Source organism: Scyliorhinus torazame, chromosome 17 (genome assembly GCF_047496885.1).
Source record: "Scyliorhinus torazame isolate Kashiwa2021f chromosome 17, sScyTor2.1, whole genome shotgun sequence".
Taxonomy (NCBI): domain Eukaryota; kingdom Metazoa; phylum Chordata; class Chondrichthyes; order Carcharhiniformes; family Scyliorhinidae; genus Scyliorhinus; species Scyliorhinus torazame.
In genome coordinates this window covers 35,780,779-35,801,189 of record NC_092723.1, presented here as the reverse complement: position 1 = coordinate 35,801,189, position 20,411 = coordinate 35,780,779, and the positions used below count along the sequence as shown (strand labels likewise).

Genomic DNA, 20,411 nt, shown 5'->3' with positions numbered 1-20,411 from the left:
GAATAAGAGGGTGAACGCCAAGCAGTGTTTTTCTGACTGGAAGCCTGAATCCAGTGGGGTCCTGCAGGGATCAGTGTTGGAGCCCTTGTTTACTGTTTGTGGTTTACATAAATGATTTAGACTTCAATGTAGGAGGGTTGATCAGTAAGTTTGTGGATCATACGGAAATTGGTGGGGTGGTAAATAGGAGGATAGCCTTAGATTACAGTAGGATATAGACAGGCTGGTCTGATGGGCTGATCAGTAGCTAATGGAATTCAATCTAGATAAGTGTGATGTAATGCAGTTGGGCAGGACAAACAAGGCAAGGGAATACATGATGAATGGCAGGACCTCAGGAAGCATAGAGGATCAGAGATCTTGGTGTGCATGTACACTGGTCCCAAGAAGGCAATTGGTAACTTGCCTTTATTACCAGAGGCATTGAGTTTCGGGCAGGGAGGTTATGCTGGAACTGTATAACATGCTGCTTAGGCCACAGCTAGAGTATTGTGTGCAGCTCTGGAATCCACAATAGAGGATGGATGTGATAGCACAGGAAAGGGTGCAGAGGAGGTTTACCAGAATGGTGCCTGGGTTGGAGAATTTTAGTTATGAAGAGAGTTTGGATAGACTGGGGTTGTTTTTCTTGGAGCAGTGGATACTGGGTGGGGGTAGGGGAGGGGGAGAGACCATGACCGAGCTTTATAAAATGATGAGGAGCATAGAAAGAGTGGACAGGAAGAAACTTTCCCCCTTGGCGGAGGGATCAATGACCAGAGGCATAGATTTAAGTTAAGGGGCAGGAGGTTTAGAGAGGTTGTGAGGAAAATCCTTTTTACCCTGAGGGTGGTGGGAGTCAGGAACTCATTGCCTGAAAGGGTGATGGAGAAAGAGACCCTTATAAAATTTAAGAAGTATTTAGATGTGCATGTACGATGCCAAGGTATGCGAGGCTATGGACCAAATGCTGGAAATTGGGATTAGAGTACTTGGTTGTTTTGACCGGTGCAGACGTGATGGGCAGAAGAGACTTTGTTGTGGACTGCTATGATTCTACAAGACAACCACTTCATTCCAGGAATGCACCTCCAGACCCTTCGCTGAAGTGCAAGTCTTCTGAAATAAAGAGACCAAAACAGTACACAATATTTTCGGTGTGGTCTCACCAATTCCCTGGAGATTTTCAACAAGACTTCCCCATTTTAATACTCCATCCCCCTGCAATAAAGGCCAGCATTCCATTGGAGCTTGTTGGCTCAGATTCAGTGGTTTAAATGACCTTCTTCTGTGATGTAGTGTCAACCATGACCCAGTTGGTAGCACTCCTGCTTGCGAGTCAGAAGGTTGGGAGTTCAAGTCCCACTTGAGGATTAAAATCAAGGCTAACATTCCCTTGCTGCACTGATAGTGGTGCTTTCTTTCAGATGAGAAGTTAATCCAAGGCCCCTTCTGGCATCACAGGTGAACACAAATTATCCCATGGCATTATTTCAAATAATATTTTCAAATTACTACTATTCCACTGCTTCAAATATATTTCAAAGTAGAACAGAAAAGTTATCCACGATATCCTGATCAATATTTATCCTTCAATCAACATCACAAAAACAGATTATCTGGCCATTATCACATTATTGTTTCTGGGAGCTTACTGTGCACATATTTACTGCTGTATTTCCTCTCCTACAGTAGTGACTACACTTCAGAAATACTTCATTGGCTCTGAAGAGCTAAGGTATCCTGTGATCAAAAATGCTATATAAATGCAAATTTATTTTTTCTTTCTCCAGTATTCTGAAGCGGGCTGCAATGGTTCAGCTGCTCGTCACGCCTACTTTTTATTTTCACTAACTTCCATGGAAATAAAAATTGGTGCATAACTGACCCACAGCTGCCATTTTCCACTTCGACTAAAGATGAAAGTTCCTGATCACATATTTGCATAGAATTTTGCATAGAACGTTATTTATTTGGCTATCATAACATACCTTATGATGGTACCAGTGTCGAACTAGTAACCATAGTATAACTATAGGGCCTGGCAAGGCTCAATCTGTGGCATTGTCGTTATCCAACAATAAATTGGACATTATTGATTACATTGAAAAAACCCTTTCCTGCAATAAAAAAAAACCCACATAAGTCAGTCTAGAGTCTAGGTCCTGGATCTAACTCTGTCTGAGTTTTTTATTTGTATTATTACATGGCGGATTGAAACCGTCCCAGTGCTGAGTCGGTGCAACCACCAGCTGCAGTAGCAAGAGTTGGTAGAGACAGGAAACAGTAGCAAGTACACACACTGGCACAAATGTGCTTTCTTGGCAGCTTCTGCAAGATCCTAGGCTTCCTGGTGCACATGCCTTGGTTTGTGACTACTTGGTCAGTGTTGCTGCTGTCACCCTTCTGGCATGGAGAGGAGGGATCAACACACTCCGGCTTGAACCCAACTCGAGCTCCAGTTTGGTAACCTCTGTCATTGGAACTCGAGGCCTAACAACTGCGCGTGGCTCTCACCGACATCATGTCCTAAGCTATAGGAAAACAGCAAAAGGGTTCACCCTTCACTGGAATGCAGTTGGTGCTCAGTGTAAGTGCAGCCGTTTGTTAAATGGAATCAACTTGCCTTTGTTCAAACTTCCTCGTGCCACCTCCATTAACCTTATTGCAGCCCATTTTTTGGAAATCTTTGCTCTACTTGTCATTTATTACCGGGGTATTTCACACTTCTGTCAGTGGGACACCCTTCAACCTGAAACTGCAGTCAACAAAGAACAAAGAACAAAGAAATGTACAGCACAGGAACAGGCCCTTCGGCCCTCCAAGCCCGTGCCGACCATACTGCCAGACTAAACTACAATCTTCTACACTTCCTGGGTCCGTATCCTTCTATTCCCATCCTATTCATATATTTGTCAAGATGCCCCTTAAATGTCCCTATCGTCCCTGCTTCCACTACCTCCTCCGGTAGTGAGTTCCAGGCACCCACTACCCTCTGCGTGAAAAACTTGCCTCGTACATCTACTCTAAACTTTGCCCCTCTCACCTTAAACCTATGCCCCCTAGTAATTGACCCCTCTACCCTGGGGAAAAGCCTCTGACTATCCACTCTGTCTATGCCCCTCATAATTTTGTATACCTCTATCAGGTCGCCCCTCAACCTCCTTCGTTCCAGTGAGAACAAACCGAGTTTATTCAATCGCTCCTCATAGCTTATGCCCTCCATACCAGGCAACATTCTGGTAAATCTCTTCTGCACCCTCTCTAAAGCCTCCACATCCTTCTGGTAGTGTGGCGACCAGAATTGAACACTATACTCCAAGTGTGGCCTAACTAAGGTTCTATACAGCTGCAACATGACTTGCGAATTCTTATACTCAGTGCCCCGGCCAATGAAGGCAAGCATGCCGTATGCCTTCTTGACTACCTTCTCCACCTGTGTTGCTCCTTTCAATGACCTGTGGACCTGTACTCCTAGTCTGAATTGTTTTCGTCATAAAAGGAACCAGTTTTGGAATCCAGTAATCCAGTTGTTTCCTTTGGGTGTTTTTGCATATCCATAAGGCCATTTGCTTATTCACATGTGGAGGTTAGGTGGGGTTACAGGAATAGGGCGGGCAGTGGGATGAGGTGAGGTGCTTGTTCAGAGGGTCAGTGCAAACTCAATGGGCCGAATTGCCCCCTTCTGCACTATAAGAATTCAATGGATTCTATGACCACTTTCCCTCAGTACAGATAATGGAATGGTGATTTTAGTAACTTAAATTGTGCCCACCCCGTTCTGTAATTTGCATATAGTATTTGTTTATTATCTGCAGTGCAAGAATAAATGCTTGGTGCTGAGGTAATGAAGTCTTTAATTCCAGAAAGCTTCAGTAATGTATTTATGTCCCTGCTTGCTATCAGTGAAATGATGTTTGTTATCAGGCTGCACCATTAGTGAATCACTGTCACTCGGTCACGTATTCGTAAACTCCTAACAGTTCTCTATCGTGTTCTCCTTTCGTAATGCCAACAAATCCCTTCAATCCCTCTGCGCAGAAAAATTATTGGATTTTGTGGAATGATGATCAAATGAATTGATAAAATTGGTGGAGGGGGAACTGAAGCGGAATGGTGGCAGCAGCCAAGTACTCTGTTGTGAAAAGTGGATTCAGTAGCTAAAATGCTGACACAGCACAAAGGCTGCTTGCTTCATTTGCTTCCCAATGGCAGCACCTACATTTGTAACACAACTGTCTGTGCCAGGTGAAATTTGATATTTGGTTTGATCACCATAAAGCCAGTTGAACAACAGTCCGTGCCCAAGGTATGTTCAGTTTTTCGTGAGATTTTAAATGAAGCGAATAATTCAATTTAAGATGAAGTGAAAAGTTTTGGCATAGTTATTGCATGGCGAAAACACTTGATTTCCTAGTTAAGAACTGCGCTTTAATTTTTTAACTCAAAAACTTTACAAAAGTGCTGCTTTGTAGAACACTTGCAGCATTGTAATGTGCGAGCAAATCAACATAATATTTGAAGATAATCGCAAAAATATGCCTGCTCAGCCATATGATTGTTCTTAAGCTAACCTCTTAGTAGCAGTGTCTGTTTCAGTTATTGTGCCCCAGGGCCATTACACTATTAAAAACAGCCATTCACCCCACGTCGCGAGTGAAACAAGCCAAAACTGCAGTATTATCACCTTTATTTTTAAGATTATTGTTTCTTCTATCACTGATCAAAATCCAAAAGCACAAGCCAATCAGAAATTGAGGATGCTTCGCTGAAGATTACTTTAGTGTGCAAGAATACATATTATGGGTGGAATTCTCCCTTTGAGAGACTATGGACACGATCTTCCCAAAAGGGAATAAAGCCCCCGAGGGAGGGTGTCTAGCTGCGTGTTACCCAGCATTCGTAGTGGCAAGAAACACATGGCTATTCAACGCGACTCGCTTTGAATAAGGTTCCCCGTTTAGATTTTTGGAAAGTTGAATATTGACTCTCTGCTTTCATCAATATTTCATTTTCCCCCAAACACATTCTGAGTGAAATAACTACAGCAGTGTGCACATGCAGGGGGAAAGTTATCTTGAAGCAGAGAAGTTAGACAGTCTGAGTTTTCTTTGATTGAAGAAAGCTAACAGCAACAATAAGAACTTGTATTTCCAAAGCATCTTAAACACAATAACACATCCCACGAAGCATATTATATTGTCACAATATCTTTTCACTCCCAGCCTCCCTCCTCAATATTTGGAGTGGACAAGAGTATTTCCTCAGAAAATACATTTCAAAGTGGAAAAATAAACACATTTTATCATTAATTTCACCCTGACCACACAGGCCTGTGTCCAATTGTTAGATATTTGTATTCTTGAATATGTGTACATTTGTTGTTGTCTCATCCATTCTCCCCTGTTCTAAGAATTGTCTTTTTTTAAAGGAGAGTTGTGTTGATGAGTTAAAAGAATTGTGAACACAATATGTGATCCAGTTTTGCAACACTGCCGCTGTTTCCTCTATTGGGTTTTATTACAGTACTACAGCTGAAGCTTGCCGTGATATTAGGAACTTCCTGGCAAGTGACTGACCTTCATCTCTTGAGGATAATGAAGCACTGAGCTGCACTGCTCTTTGCCCAGTCAGCATGCAAGTTATCCTTGCTCATTAGATGCTGTACCATTGTAATCATTCGGAATGTAAAGACAGTTGACCAGGAAATTAACCTTGCCAACTCATTAATGGAACTGATGGCATGCTTTTAAAAAGCCAACCCAGTATTACATAAAAGGCATTTTATTGATTGTCAATGTTTCATAAGTGTTTTTGAAGAATGCAATTGGCTTAATGTTTTTCCTTCATAAATTTTGCAGGATATGCACGGTTCGTCAATGCGGGGAAAAAATGTCATTAGGGATGTGAGGAAGTTTTTTGAGAACTAAAAGTCGGGACTTGTACTGTACTTGAGGCCACATGCTTCCCAGGTGCAGTATAGCCCAGTAAATTACCTGGATTATTTTCACTTTCTAGATCCTTTACATTTGTGTCTTGAGTGACACACAGCAAGGGTCCACTCTGATACCATTAGGAATGTGCGATAAACTCCACCTACACTCGGGCCACACTGCTCAGTTAGACACGTTTGGGGGTGGGGGTGGGAGGGGGGGATTTTCCAGCTGTTCTCGCCAGTGGGATCTTTTGTACCCACCGACAGCAAAACTCTGCCATGAGTTTCCCAGTGGTGGGAGTGGATTCAATGGGAAATTTCATTGACAGCAACAGGACCAGAAGATCCGGCCAACGGCGGATTGCCTCCTGCCGCGGAGAAACATGCCGCGGGTACCCCGGAAACACCCCCCCTTTTGAGAGTAATTTAACTTTTGGTATAGTGTAAGGTGAGTGATGTCGATTTAACTGCTCATATCTCCCGATTTTCATTTCCCTTTGACAATTGTGGCATCTATCATTCCATCTTTCCTCCGTTCTGATGAAGGGTCAATATCGACCTGAAATGTTAACTCTTTTTTTTTCTCCGCAGCTGCTACCTGACCCGCTAATTATTTTAAGTATTTTCTATTTTGTTTCAAGTTCCCAGCATCTGCAGTAGTTTGCTTTTGTTTGACATTGATGCTCAAAGTGAAAAACACCCCTTTAAAAATCATTAATTTTCTTGGACAAAATTGTTTAACGTGCCCTGATAGCTTTTTTAAAAATCTGCTTATCCATGGGGTGGCCCAAGTACTGATTCAATATTGATGGAAACAGACTACCAATGCTTGAATTCAGAAGGCAAGAGGTTATTCCTTGATGGATTCAGTTTGATTGATGTTGATAGGGTGAATAGGGATAACCAAAGAAAAAAACATTGCGAAGCAATCCAGTCGGCTGATTAAGCTATTTTGTTACGTTATGGAGTGCATGATACTGCCATTTTCTTTGAAGCCACAGCCTGGGCGGAATCTTAACCAAAAAATGACAAAAATGTCGGTTCCAGTGAGAAAAACGGTGTATCGGTGGGATTTCTCACGGAATTTGGAGCCTCTTAAAGAAAAGTTTTTTTTTTCCCCTCATGAATTACACCGTGCTCTTGGCAGCCTCCTGCTGATTCGCTCGGGGAAAATTAATAATTGAAATCGGTAGGGAACTCCACTTGATGGCCCCCACCTCACAGCACTTGTTCCAGATCCATTCAAGGGAATGGCTGCCAGGAAGCCAGCGCCGCGTTTCACAGAGGGAACCCTGACCGGACTCCTGGATGGTGTGCCGCAGAGGTGGGACGTTATGTACCTGCATTCCAGAAAGCAGTCCCCCAGCAAGGTGGGGCATTCTAGCCTTAGTAAGAACCAGCTCACTGCAGAAGAGGACGGGGCAGCAATGATTTTTTAAAAAAATGACCTCCTTCACGCGACCAGGTAACCTGCAGACTATCATTGCACCCTCTCTTACTCAGTTGCATCGCAGGTTACCCACGTCAGGAGCCCCCCCTGTCCTGACAACCATCTTAGGGCATCCCTGTCTCAACTCTGCTTCTTACATCCCTGCTCCCACTCCAGTCCCACGCAAGCCACTACCATCAGAACTGGCAGGATTCTCGCCTACGCTCTTCTCCGAGCTCAACCGGCATGAGAGGACACAGCCATTCGGAGTGATGCGGGAGCTCCATACTCTCTTTGCTGATGGCAAAGAGAGGTCAGCGAGCAAAAGTGAGAACCATAAGGACAAACAGTCATTCCTCAAACCTCACTTGAATAAACATCTTGCATCATTTATCCCAACATGATGTACGAATGTCATCTACCTTTCCTTGCGGGGCTGTCAGAAGAGCTGCCCGGACCATCCTCACGCCTGCTGGAAACACAGACCCGAGCAGCTCAGAGGGGGAATTCTTGAATATCACCATAGAAGAGGCATCACAGCTCTCACCTGAACCCTCCTCCAACACAGATACTCACCTTGATGGGATTAAGTAGTCGGCTGACTTCAGGGTCACTCACTGGTGAGCACCTCGCAGTTGATGATCCACAGCAAGCGGACGAAGGAATGTCCCAGGGATCTGGCACTTGGAGGTATGCCGGAGTCCAGGACGCTGCTGAGCCACTGGCTGATGACCTGTCTCTAGGTCCAGTCGTTCCCGAGCTGATGTAACTGCTAAGGCAGTGTCACGAGAATCAGGGAAGGGATGAGAACCTCCATTCTCGCACTGCAAGGTCGACTGGAGAAATCCAATCACCTTCTGACCGAGGATATGGTGCCGTGAATGCAATGCAATAGAACCAACACTACGCGGGTGGCATCTGCAGTGGAGACCTTGGCGCAGGACGTACATTCCATAGAGGGGGATGTCTGCTCCAATGCGCTGCTCGTGGCCTATGACTGACAGCTTGACCTCCTTGACTGAGAGGATTACCCCCATGACTGGGAAATGAGTTCCATGGCTAAGGGCTTTAACTGTATGGTGCAGGCACTGGTGGGAATCCACAAGTGTCTGCACCAAAGGAAGGTGGGACTTTTGGATCTCACTCCAGCTGACCCACTGTCTCATGAAGTAGCACAGGGTCCCCCAGGCACTCGAAGGGAAGAGGATCAGCAGGAGGACAGCCCAGGGCTCTCCACCATGGGACACCGAGGTGTCCAGCCCGTCTGACGCCACCCTCCATGCGAATGACACACCTCCAGCCCGAACACCGAGGAGGGTAGCACTGCAACACTCGCGCTGCCCAAATGTACACCTGGACCCTGAAGGTCCAGGCCACCCAGAGGATGCCCGCCAAAGCCATCTCAGACAATAGGCCATGGAAGGCATTAGGCTGCCTCAACTTCAGCTGTGGATTATGAGGAAACACTTGGATGTGGTGGGAGGGTGGGAAAGAGTAAGGCACCTAGTGGGCACGGATCAGAAGAGGCACGAGTTAAAATTGATCACCACTGTAAAAAAAAAAAGCACGTGAAAATAAACATCATTTTTTAAAAAAAATTTTCCTTTTCTGAGTTACCAAACCAGGGCTCCGAGTGTGGGTCAGGGGCGAACCCCCAATCCAGCTCCGCGCCCGCTCCAAAAAAACAACTCAAATTGAATCGAATTCATGGTCCCCACAAGAGAGACATACCAGATCTGAACCCAAAGGCTCAATCTACAGACACTTGATCCTAGCCAAAAGGCCGAGAAGCGATGAAAATAAACATCAATATGTTGACCAGCAGATCCTCCTCTCTGACATTTCATGGCGCCATGCTCCGCTAACCCCTGCAAGTCATCATTCTCCTGCAGAGTCCTGCCCATGGAATTGGGCACAATCATGGAAACCTATTGCTGCACCACACTGAGACCAGAGGCCCCATGGCTGGAGATCTCTTCACCCCTAGTCCTGTTTGTCCCCAAACCTAGAGGCTGTGAGGGTGTCCCTAACCCAACGGCCCAGGTTGGCCCTCGCCATGGCCCAAAGTCCTTCTTCCTCCCCCCCCCCCCTTCCTCCGCGGGTTGCTCCTGTCGCCCATCTCAACCTCCTCATCATCTGAGGAGATGTGGCGCTCCTCCATCTTCTCCTGTTCCAGATGGCCTCCTCTTTGCAACGCCAAGTTGTGGAGAGTGCAGAAGACTTCTGTTATGGGAAACATCCTCTGGAGAGCTGTATTGGAGCCTCCCCAACCCCCCACCCCCAGACCTGACTGGTCCAGGCACCGGCACAGTATCTTCAGCTGGTCAATTGCCTGCTCGATCAGCATGCTTGTTGAAATATGAGCCTCATTGTAGCAAGTACCCACCTTAGTTTGTGGCCTCGGCAGTGGCATTATCAGCCACCTCCTTATTGGGTACCCCTTGTCCAACCATTCCTCCAGTCGCTGCTCTCCCTCAAACACATATGGGATTTGCGAGCAGCCCAAGGTGTAACTATCATGGGCGCTCCCATTGCTCCCAATGTTTGTGGAAGGGGTAACAACCAAGCACGTTGCTTTGTCCTAGATGCTGTCAAGCTTCTTGAGTGTTGTTGGAGATGCGCCTATCCAGGCAAGTGGACAGTATTCCATTGCACTCCTGACTTGTGCCTTGTAGGTGGTAGACAGGCTTTGGGGGGGGGGTCAGGAGGTGCGTTACTCGCCGTAGGATTCCTAACCTTTGACCTGCTCTCGTAGCCACAGTATTAATATGGCTAGTTCAGTTCAGTTTCTGATCATTGTTAACCCCCAGGATGTTGATTGAGGATAGCTGTTCCAGGACATGTAGTCCACTTTCACCCGGGACAGGCACAGTCTTCTCCAGAACTGTGGTTCTGACACTTGTGGATAGAAAGTCCGACATCAGAAGACCCTTTGCCTGTGCAGTCTCAAACGGGGCTGTTCCCCCTGTGGTGTTGCTCCCTGTACAGCCAAGGGCCCACCCTCCCCCTCCTCAGCAGGGCACGTCTCTGCCACTGCTGCTGCAAGTGGTAGAATCGGCAACTGGATAAACTCCATGATTCTCCAGAAACGTGCACTGAAAAGAGAAGAAAACCAAAATGAGTGGTGAGGATTTCTGAGGAAGCCCTGCCTTCCACCACCTACTTCTCTGGGATCTCCATCCATGCGCTTCCCCCTTTTCACTGAGCCTCACACCCTCCCCACTCACACTTGCATATCCCTGCTCCTGTCCTCAACTCCACCAAGATTACACACCTGGACACTCTCACTGGCATATTTCTCCTGGCTATTCCCCAAACTCCCCCCCCCCCCCCCCCCCCCCCCCCCCCCCCCCCAAACCTTGTGTTCGGTTACGTGACTATTGAGTGGATGCATATGACTGGCATCTACATCCTCACAGGAAACCCATGTTCCCCTGTCATGACTTCTGACAGGGTGAGTGATGATAGGCTTCACTACATCATTGTATCCTGTGTGATGTGCACTCCTGTATGAGCATTGGGGTTCAATGCCTGCGGTGCCACTCCGTGCCAGTGAACTTTAGCTCTGCAAATTTCATTGGCACAATTGACTTGGCAATGAAGGGTGAAATTGCATGTCAAGCAAATTAATACCTTTTGGGACAGACGAGGCACTGAAGCTTGCAATTAGCATGACATGCACATATCTAGAGGGTACCCTCTTTCTCCGATTTCACAGCCCTACACACTTATTCCTGAGAGACAAACATCATTGACTAGCGGAATTGATATTCAATAGGGCTTAACCCCTTGGTCATCAAAGTTCTGTGTTGTGGGGTTCTTCTCATTGTTCATTTGTACTTCCTGAAATGAGAGGGTCTTCATTCCTCACGAGGCAGGGATGCAACCCATTCTTGAGACTCCACTCTGCCCTTGCAGTCTGACCTCCCATGGGACTCCACCCAGGAACCTCACAGTTGCACGTAGTGCTGACGCTTCGTGTTCACCTCCTCCCACCAACTTTACAGCTCCCACTAATGACGGGCACTCCATCAGCGGTGGTTTGACCACAAGCCCAGCAAGGAGGACACAGTAAGTGATGCCTGCATGTCAGCCTCCAGACCCCCTTAAAGCACGGCGCACCCCAAAGTGAATGGAAGGTAAGGTCTGCTAGTGACCCCCCCCCCCCCCCCCGGCAAGATTGAGTCACTGAACTCCAGCCCTGGTCTCGAGTTGAACTTATCTGTGTCCCCCAAGTACTCTCTGATGCAACCTAAGCAGTGAAGCCCCTGGAGAATCAAGGCTGCCTGAGCGCTCACCTCCGTTATCTCCGCTCAAAGGTGAGGCTGCAGGTCTCCAGACCTTCTGTAAATGATGCTGGCATAACATTGCGCCCAGTGAATATTCCGTGAGGGGTGAATGTCTGGAGAGAATGCCCACTAATGACATGCTAATCCTGCGTTAATTTTCTCACGGGCAGCGAGTACAGGCTGAAAATCGCTCCTTCTGTCTTTCTATTCCTCACTTCAAACCTCTTCTACGAAGTTCCCAGCCAAATCATTATACAGTGGCTTAGTGATACGTTTATCCAACCATGAGCTGAAACCCTGTTTTTCCATGTTGTGTATGATATTCTCAGAAAGAAAATACATTTTAAAGTTTATGGATAGTGGATTCAGCAATGGATGATTTTTTCTGAGCTGTAGGACTTACCTGTTCCACTGTATAGTGTAAGACGGTTTAGTCAAATGTTTCCAATGAGGAAACATCTGCAGGGTGTGGGACAAATTGGATAGCACTTTCAAAAAGGAAGTACAGGCACGATGGGTCAAGTTATTTCTTATCAACCTTACGTTTCTGTGTAGCTTAGAAACATCTTGTCCATTATGCCTTTTTAAAGTTTTATTTAAGTCCTTTTACCCAATACAAGTGTCCCCCCACTTCCCCACCTCCAGCTTCCCTCCCACCTAGACCCAAGTCGATTGAACTGTTGCAGATGACTTCATGGGTGCTGATGATGCTACTATATGACCCTGTTGTGGGAGGTTGGGGCCTTCCAAGTGAACAGTTTCGTGCTGGGGCGGCACCTTGATCTTTGAGGAGCCAAGTTGCAGGTGGGGCTGGCTCAATCAGAGGCATCCCTGCCAGCATTATGTCATGGGACCCGCCCCTTCATGTTTTCACGCTAAGGTTGGGCCGATACGATGGAAGAAGCCTCCATTGCTTTCGGTGCCTTCACTGCCACTTTTCTCGCCCAAGATTGGCCGTTGCCAAATTCCAGGAAAATAGGATTTGCTGAACCCTTCTGAGTGTTTGCGGTATTGATAAAAACATGTTAGATTTGTAAAATATTATAAACATGTCAGCTATCTTTGCCTAGTTAAAATCCAGAATTTGTCTTTGTATTTTTGATTATATTATGGAGTTAAGAAACAGGGAGAACGTGATAGGAAAGCTACAAAACCCGGGTATGTTAATAGAAAAATAATTTTTACTTTGAACATCACTAAAGAAAACCGACAAAGGGCTGAAATGTACATTCAAGTTAAATGGCAAGTCACAATTATTTACTCCATTTTAAAGGACCATGCCATCATGGATAGTTTAAAAAAAAATCTAAAATAATATTGAAGAACCTACATTTGTTATGGCTCCAACTAATTATCTGAGTCTTTGCCGGGAGGATATTGGAAATTACTGAAGACTAGAAACAGTTGGTCTTGGTCATTAGCGCGAAAGGGAAAATAATAGATCGACATCCCATTTTACATCCTTTCTGATTTACACCCTGTCAGTGGAGAAGAAAAGCAGGCTGCTAATTTGTTATGTCCTGTTTGGTGCTGTAGCCCAAGGCCAATTTCAAACCCCTGTGATTCTTATGTCTACCTTTGATTGACCTCAGACTTTACAAGACTATTAGTCTGGTTGGCTATTGGAGTGTTGGTCTTCGGAGTGATTATTTTTTGAAAAACCTGAAGTTTGTCATAACACGATGAGTGGATTCTTCGCCAATGCTACAGAAAGGAGTTCAAAGTTGCCTTCAATACAATTTGAAATCGAGCAGTCTTTGTGTTTCTTCCTGCTGAAGTTCGGGTTCAGAGATTCATGCACATCACAACAACGACCTCAGCACAACACATTCAACATATGTAGTTTCTGCTTAACATCATGGAGACAATCCACATACATCATCCCAAGACTTGATTTTTCACCTTCTGTTCAGATATGGGAAGAAATTGTTTTTTAAAAAAAAAATCAATTTACAGCCCAGACATAAATCAGGAATTTATCTGGGGCAATTTATTTAAAATTGTTGTAAAGTTCTCCAATTGATATTGCTATTAACTTTGATCTACCTGGCTTTGTTTTTGGCTTCATAATTAAGAAGCACATTATAGAGCAGCACGGTGGCGCAGTGGGTTAGCCCTGTTGCCTCACGGCGCCGAGGTCCCAGGTTCGATCCCGGCTCTGGGTCACTGTCCGTGTGGAGTTTGCACATTCTCCCTGTGCTTGTGTGGGTTTCGACCCCACAACCCAAAGATGTGCAGGGTAGGTGGATTGGCCACACTAAATTGCCCCTTAATTGGAAAATGAATTGGGTACTCTAAATTTAAAAAAAAAAAAAGAAGCACATTATTCAAGTATTTTAGGTAACAATAAATAGTTTATTTCCTCCACCAGCAAAATTAAATATTTGCGGGAATTCTCAGGCCGTGGCGATTCAATTTTACCGCCGGCAGTACGCCACTGCCCACAGGTTTCCCGCTGACGTGGGTGGTTACAATGGAAAATCCCATTGACAAGCTGCGGGAAGATAGAATCCCACCACCAGAAAGCGGTGACCCGCCAAGAAAAACACGGCTAGGAGACCGGAGAATCCAGCCTATTGTGTTTGGGGCAACAATAGCAGCCACATATTTGGTTAGGATTCTTATCTTTCCTGGAATGAAGTGTTTGCACAAGTAAGATAGTAGAAAGCTCCTCAACATGGATCAATTTTTCTGGTTTCAATGTGCACTTTGGCATTTACTAACCATAACAAAGATGTGGGGCGACATTCTCCGACCCCCTGCCGGGTCGGAGAATCGCCGGGGGCTGGCGTGAATCCCGCCCCCGCCGGTTGCCGAAGTCTCCGGCACCAGAGATTTGGCGGGGGCGGGAATCGGTCCGCGCCGGTTGGCAGCGCCCCCGCTCGATTCTCCGGCCCGGATGGGCCGAAGTCCCGCCGATAAATTGCCTGTCCCGCCGGAGTAAATTAAATCGCCTACCTTACCGGCGGGACAAGGCGGCGCGGGCAGGCTCCGGGGTCCTGGGCGGGGCGTGGGGCGATTTGACCCCGGGGGGTGCCACCACGGTGGCCTGGCCCGCGATTGGGGCCCACCGATCCGCGGGCGGGCCTGTGCCGTGGGGGCACTCTTTCCCTTCCGCCTCCGCCACGGTCTCCACCATGGCGGAGGCAGAAGAGACTCCCCCCACTGCGCATGCGCGGGAAACTGTCAGCGGCCGCTGACGCTCCCGCGCATGCGCCGCCTGGAGATGTCATTTCCGCGCTAGCTGGCGGGGCAACAAAGGCCGTTTCCGCCAGTTGGCGGGCCGGAAATTCCTCCGGCGTCGGCCTAGCCCCTCAATGTTGGGGCTCGGCCCCCAAAGATGCGGAGCATTCCGCACCTTTGGGGCGGCGCGATGCCCGTCTGATTGGCGCCGTTTTGGGCGCCAGTCGGCGGACATCGCGCCGTTTCCGGAGAATTTCGCCCGTGACTTCATTTGGGATTGTAATGCAGAAAACTGAAATATGAAATATCCATATTAGCGCAACCTGTATCTGTACGAGAAAATATATTCTAATCTTTAATATTGATACGAGGTAAGGAATTTGGACTTGCAGCTTCAAATGAAAAGTGGGAGATTTTTAAGTTGTGTGTCAGCAACTATGTTTTCATGATGATGGTCCATATTTTTATGTGAAGATTCAGTCACTGGGGGAAATGTTTGTGATTCTGGGCTACGGTTTAGCTGCTGATAGCCCCCCAGGCGGAAGTCCGAGGGTTCCATGCAGTTTGCTATGAGGGATCTGATCAGAGGGGCAGTACCATAGTACCAAGCAGTAGATGAAGGAACACTGAAAGCAAACGTGGTATTATGAATGACGGCAGGCAAATAAGAGGAAACTCCCTGTTTAACTGAGAGGCTTCTGTTGTTGTTCAAAGTAATATGGAACAGGTGCATCTTTAGAGTTGTGTGCCAATTAAGAGTGGGGCCAGATAGCTTGGGCCTAGAGGCAGAACGGTGGCACAGTGGTTAACACTGTTGCCTCACAGTTCCAGGGACCCAGGCTCAATTCCGGCCTTGGGTGACTGTGTGGAGTTTGCACGTTCTCCCTGTGCTTGCATAGGATTCCTTTGGATGCTCCGGTTTCCCCTCACAGTCCAAAGATGTACAGGTTAGGTGGATTGGCCATGCCAGATTGCCCAGAGATGTGTAAATTAGGGAGGACTATAGGGTTGCGGGTATAGGGCGGGGCTAGGTAGGGTGCTCTTTCAGAGAGTTGGTGCAGGCTCGATGGGCCGAATGGTCTCCTGCTGCACTGTAAGGATTCTATGTGGGGATTCTATGGATTAAGCTTGCCAAATACTAACAAGTTTGATGAATGTCCTGAATATTTTTCTCTTCATTTCCCATATATTTCTTTTTGTATGTCTCACCAAGCAGCATTGGTAATTTCTATTTTTGCATAGAACCCCCCCCCCCCCCAGTGCATTTCAACTTTGTGTGGCTTCATTTTAACATCCTTCTGTAATGTTTTGGCCTTCTATGTGTCATTGGATCACTAACTGAGGTACAGGAGGTTTTGTTTTAAAATTAGCCCTATATTATCAGATTCCACGATTCAGATGTTTCCAGGTACAGGAAGTGGTTGATTTCCTATGAGGCACTCATTGTAAAATACTTTCCTTAGCTGAAACGAGTAGTCCATTAGCGTACTGGACCCTCTCTCTAATACTTCTTTTGAGGTTTAAAACTGGGAAATTTGCCCAGAGGGTTTTGCAGATGCTGTGTTGTAATGAGGCTGAAACAGTGCACGTCTCATGGACGTTATGATGTGCTGAACAGTCTTAAAGTGAAGTCAGGATTAAAGGGAAAAAAATTCTCCATCTGACAAAAATTTGTACATTCCATGTGTCCATTTCCAGTGTTTCTACCTTGAAAGATTTCATTCTTTTAAAAACGATTTTCTTTTTATTCTTTGATATATTCTATCCCAAATGAAAATATTTAGTTGGTCACCATGTATTTGGAAAGTTGCCAGTGTCATTTTGTATTTTCCTCCCACAGAATCCGTCCACAGTCAGCCAAAGAGAAGATTGAGGGATGCCACATCTGTACGTTGGTTACACCTGGGGAGCCACAAGTCATCCTGGGAAAAGACAAGGCTTTCACATTTGACTTTATGTTTGATATAGATGCCAGACAAGATGAGATCTATAAATCTTGTGTGCACAAACTTGTGGAAGGGTGCTTTGAAGGTTATAATGCAACAGTGTTTGCTTATGGGCAGGTAAGAGTTAAACGCTCACATGCCAGAAAGAGGAATAGCATGTTAGAAAACGACAGTGGGGTGATGATTTATGTTTATTACATTTTGCAAGATTTCTTAATAACGACCAGGCAATGTGTTACAAGGCTGTAATTCACTCAAGGGTGCCTGTAACCTCATAAATACTTGATCGGGACACTGGTTGATGCATGGGGATGAACCCATCAGTGTAGATATTATCATGAACAAACTCCAGAATATGCCCGCCTGTAGTTGAACTGACTATGCCGTACAAATTTCCTTTGTGTGTTGTAATTATAAAGATGGTTAGGAGTAGCATTTTTGACAAGATCATGATGCTTTGTCAAGAAAAAATTGTGTTGTGACACTGAAATCTGACATTTTTCAAAAGATTCAATATTTACAATTAAGTGACCGAAAATGAAAATATAATCATACATATGAACAGACTAATTAAGAGCTGGAGTGAACCATTCAGCCCCTCAAGCCTGCTCCGCCATTTGATGAGATCATGGCTGATCTAATTGTGGTCTCAATTCCGCATTCTGCCAACCCCTGATAACCTTCGACTCCCTTGATAGTCAGGAATCTACCTAGCTTTGCCTTAAAAATATTCACTGATCTTGTCTCCACTGCTCTCGGTGGAAGAGAGTTCCAAAGATTCATGACCGGCTGAAAGAAAATATTTCTTCGCATCTCTGTCTTCAATGGGAGACCCCTTATTTTTAAACTGTGTCCTCCAGTTCTTGTCACTCCCACAAGGAGAAATATTCTTTAAGTGTCCCACTCTGTCAAGTTCCCACAGGATCTTTGCTGTTTCAATAAAAGTCTTCTAAACTCCAATAGATACAGGCCCAGCCTGTCCAAACTTTCCTTGTAAGATAACCCCACCATCCCAGCTATCAGTTGGGTGAACCTTCTCCGAACTGCTTCTGATGCATTTATATCCCTTCTTAAATAAGGAGACCAAAACAGTACACAGTACAGTAGATGCCATCTTACTAATGCCCTGCACAACTGTAGCAAAACATTCACACTTTTAAGTTCCATTTCACTTGCAATAAACAGCAACATTCCATTTGCCTTCCCACTTGCCATCAATTACATGTCAAAGGAGAATAAACCACTGATAAAAACCGTGGTACTAAATGATGTGGTGTTGTCCGTTCTGACTGCTTACTTTAGTCAAAGTCTATGGGAGGGATTCTCCGTCCCGCTCGCGCCCCTGGCAGCATCAGGATCCTCCGTCCCAGCAGCCGGCCAATGGGGTTTACCATTGTAGGCAACCCCACGCCGTCAGGAAATCCGCAGGGGTGAGTGTGCTGCCGGCGAAGCGGAGGATCCCGCCGACGGGAGAATCCAGCCCAATGTGCATTGTGTGTGATTTATCCTGGGGTGGGGGGTTTCTCAATAGTTTGAACAGATGGGGTTTGCCTCCTTTCTGTATTGGAAACCCTGTTAACGTTTGTGCCACCACTTGCGACGTATCAGTATTCTATGTTGAATTGTTTCATGAGATTTTCATCTTGGCCGTTTTTTCTTCCCTTTCTAGACTGGTTCTGGGAAGACCTACAGCATGGGCACAGGGTTTGGTGTGAATCTAACAGTGGAAGAGCAAGGAATAATACCACGTGCAGTCAGGCATCTTTTTGAAGGAATTGTAGAGCGAAAGCGAGCCGCTCAGGAGCAAGGAAAACAGCCACCGGAGTTTAAAGTGACGGCTCAGTTTCTGGAGGTTTGTCAGCTGATTCATCGCATTTTACCTAAAGTTTCAGTGGCCTAAATGCATTGATAAAGATCAACATCTACTAATTTAATTAAATACAATTTTAGTGGAGAGAGTGGGGTGATTTTCAGCCCACATTCACCGGGGAGATCACATTTTCTGACTTTCTGTGCCCCTTGCTGGTGACATAACGAGGTTCATGGCCAGGAAGTGCGGGAACCTCATTTAAATATATTTTAATACAATTACCATATTCACACACAAGATTTACAAAAGGTTTGGAAAACCGTGGCCTGGATTCTACACCGGAGTGATGCCATTATGCTGGTGCTCGGGGGTTTCCCGACGGCGTGAGGCTGCCCCACAATGGGAAACCCCACTGACCGGCCAGCGTAATGGAGAATCCTGCCGGCCGGGCCGGGGCAGAAATGTGGCGTGGTGGGGCGGAGAATCTCGCCTATTGAATCTGTTGGGGGCTCCCCAGGGACGCAAAGATAATTATATTATCCCGGGAGAGTGGGACATAGAACATAGAACATTACAGCGCAGTACAGGCCCTTCGGCCCTCGATGTTGCGCCGACCTGTGAATTCACTCTAAAGCCCATCTACACTATTACCTTATCGTCCATATGTCTATCCAATGACCATTTGAATGCCCTTAGTGTTGGTGAGTACACTACTGTTGCAGGCAGGGCAATCTACGCCCTTACTGCTCTGAGTAAAGAATCTACCTCTGTCAGCTGTCCTATATCTATCTCCCCTCAATTTAAAGCTATGTCCCCTCGTGCTAGACATCACCATCTGAGGAAAAAGGCTCTCACTGTCCACCCTATCTAATCCTCTGATCATTTTGTATGCCTCAATTAAGTCTCTTAACCTTCTTCTCTCTAACGAAAACAGCCTCAAGTCCTTCAGCCTTCCCTCATAAGATCTTCCCTCCATACCAGGCAACATTCTGGTAAATCTCCTCTGCACCCTTTCCAATGATTCCACATCCTTCCTATAATGCGGCGACCAGAATTGCACGCAATACTCCAAATGCGGCCGCACCAGAGTTTTGTACAGCTGCAACATGACCTCATGGCTCAGAAACTCAATCCCTCTAGGAAGAAAAGCTAACACACTGTAAGCCTTCTTAACAACCCTCTCAACCTAGGTGGCAACTTTCAGGGATCTATATACATGGACACCGAGATCTCTCTGCTCATCCACACTACCAAGAATCTTACCATTAGCCCAGTACTCTGTCTTCCTGTTATTCCTTCCAAAATGAATCACCTCACACTTTTCTGCATTGAACTCCATCTGCCACCTCTCAGCCCAGCAGTGCAGCTTATCTATGTCCCTCTGTAACTTGTAACATCCTTCCACACTGTTCACAACTCCACCGACTTTAGTGTAATCTGCAAATTTACTCACCCATCCTTCTACGCCCTCCTCCAGGTCATTTATAAAAATGACTAAACAGCAGTGGCTCCAAAACAGATCCTTGTGGTACACCACTAGTAACTGGGCTCCAGTCAGAACTTTTCCCATCAACCACCACCCTTTGTCTTCTTCCAGCTAGCCAATTTCTGATCCAAACTGCTAAATCACCCTGAATCCCATGCCTCCATATCTTCTGCAGTAGCCTACCGTGGGGAACCTTATCAAATGCTTTACTGAAATCCAGATACACCACATCAACTGCTTTACCCTCATCCACCTGTTTGGTCACCTTCTCAAAGAACTCAATAAGATTAGTAAGGCACGACCTACCCTTCACAAAACCGTGTTGATTATCTCTAATCAAATTATTCCTTTCCA

At 46.0% G+C, this 20,411-nt stretch overlaps 1 protein-coding gene across 3 annotated transcripts in view; it reads left to right on the top strand.

Moving 5' to 3' along the window:
• Positions 1-20,411, top strand: part of kif21b (kinesin family member 21B) — a 223,118-nt gene that overhangs the window by 58,124 nt on the left and 144,583 nt on the right. For all 3 annotated transcript variants that reach the window (XR_011935738.1, XR_011935737.1, XM_072480319.1), the window contains exons 2-3: positions 16,656-16,878; positions 18,431-18,613. Coding sequence is in view for 1 of the 3 variants with exons in the window: in XM_072480319.1 (XP_072336420.1) it covers positions 16,656-16,878; positions 18,431-18,613 (406 nt within the window). In the remaining 2 variants the exon portion in view is untranslated. The remainder of the gene's footprint in view (positions 1-16,655; positions 16,879-18,430; positions 18,614-20,411) is intronic.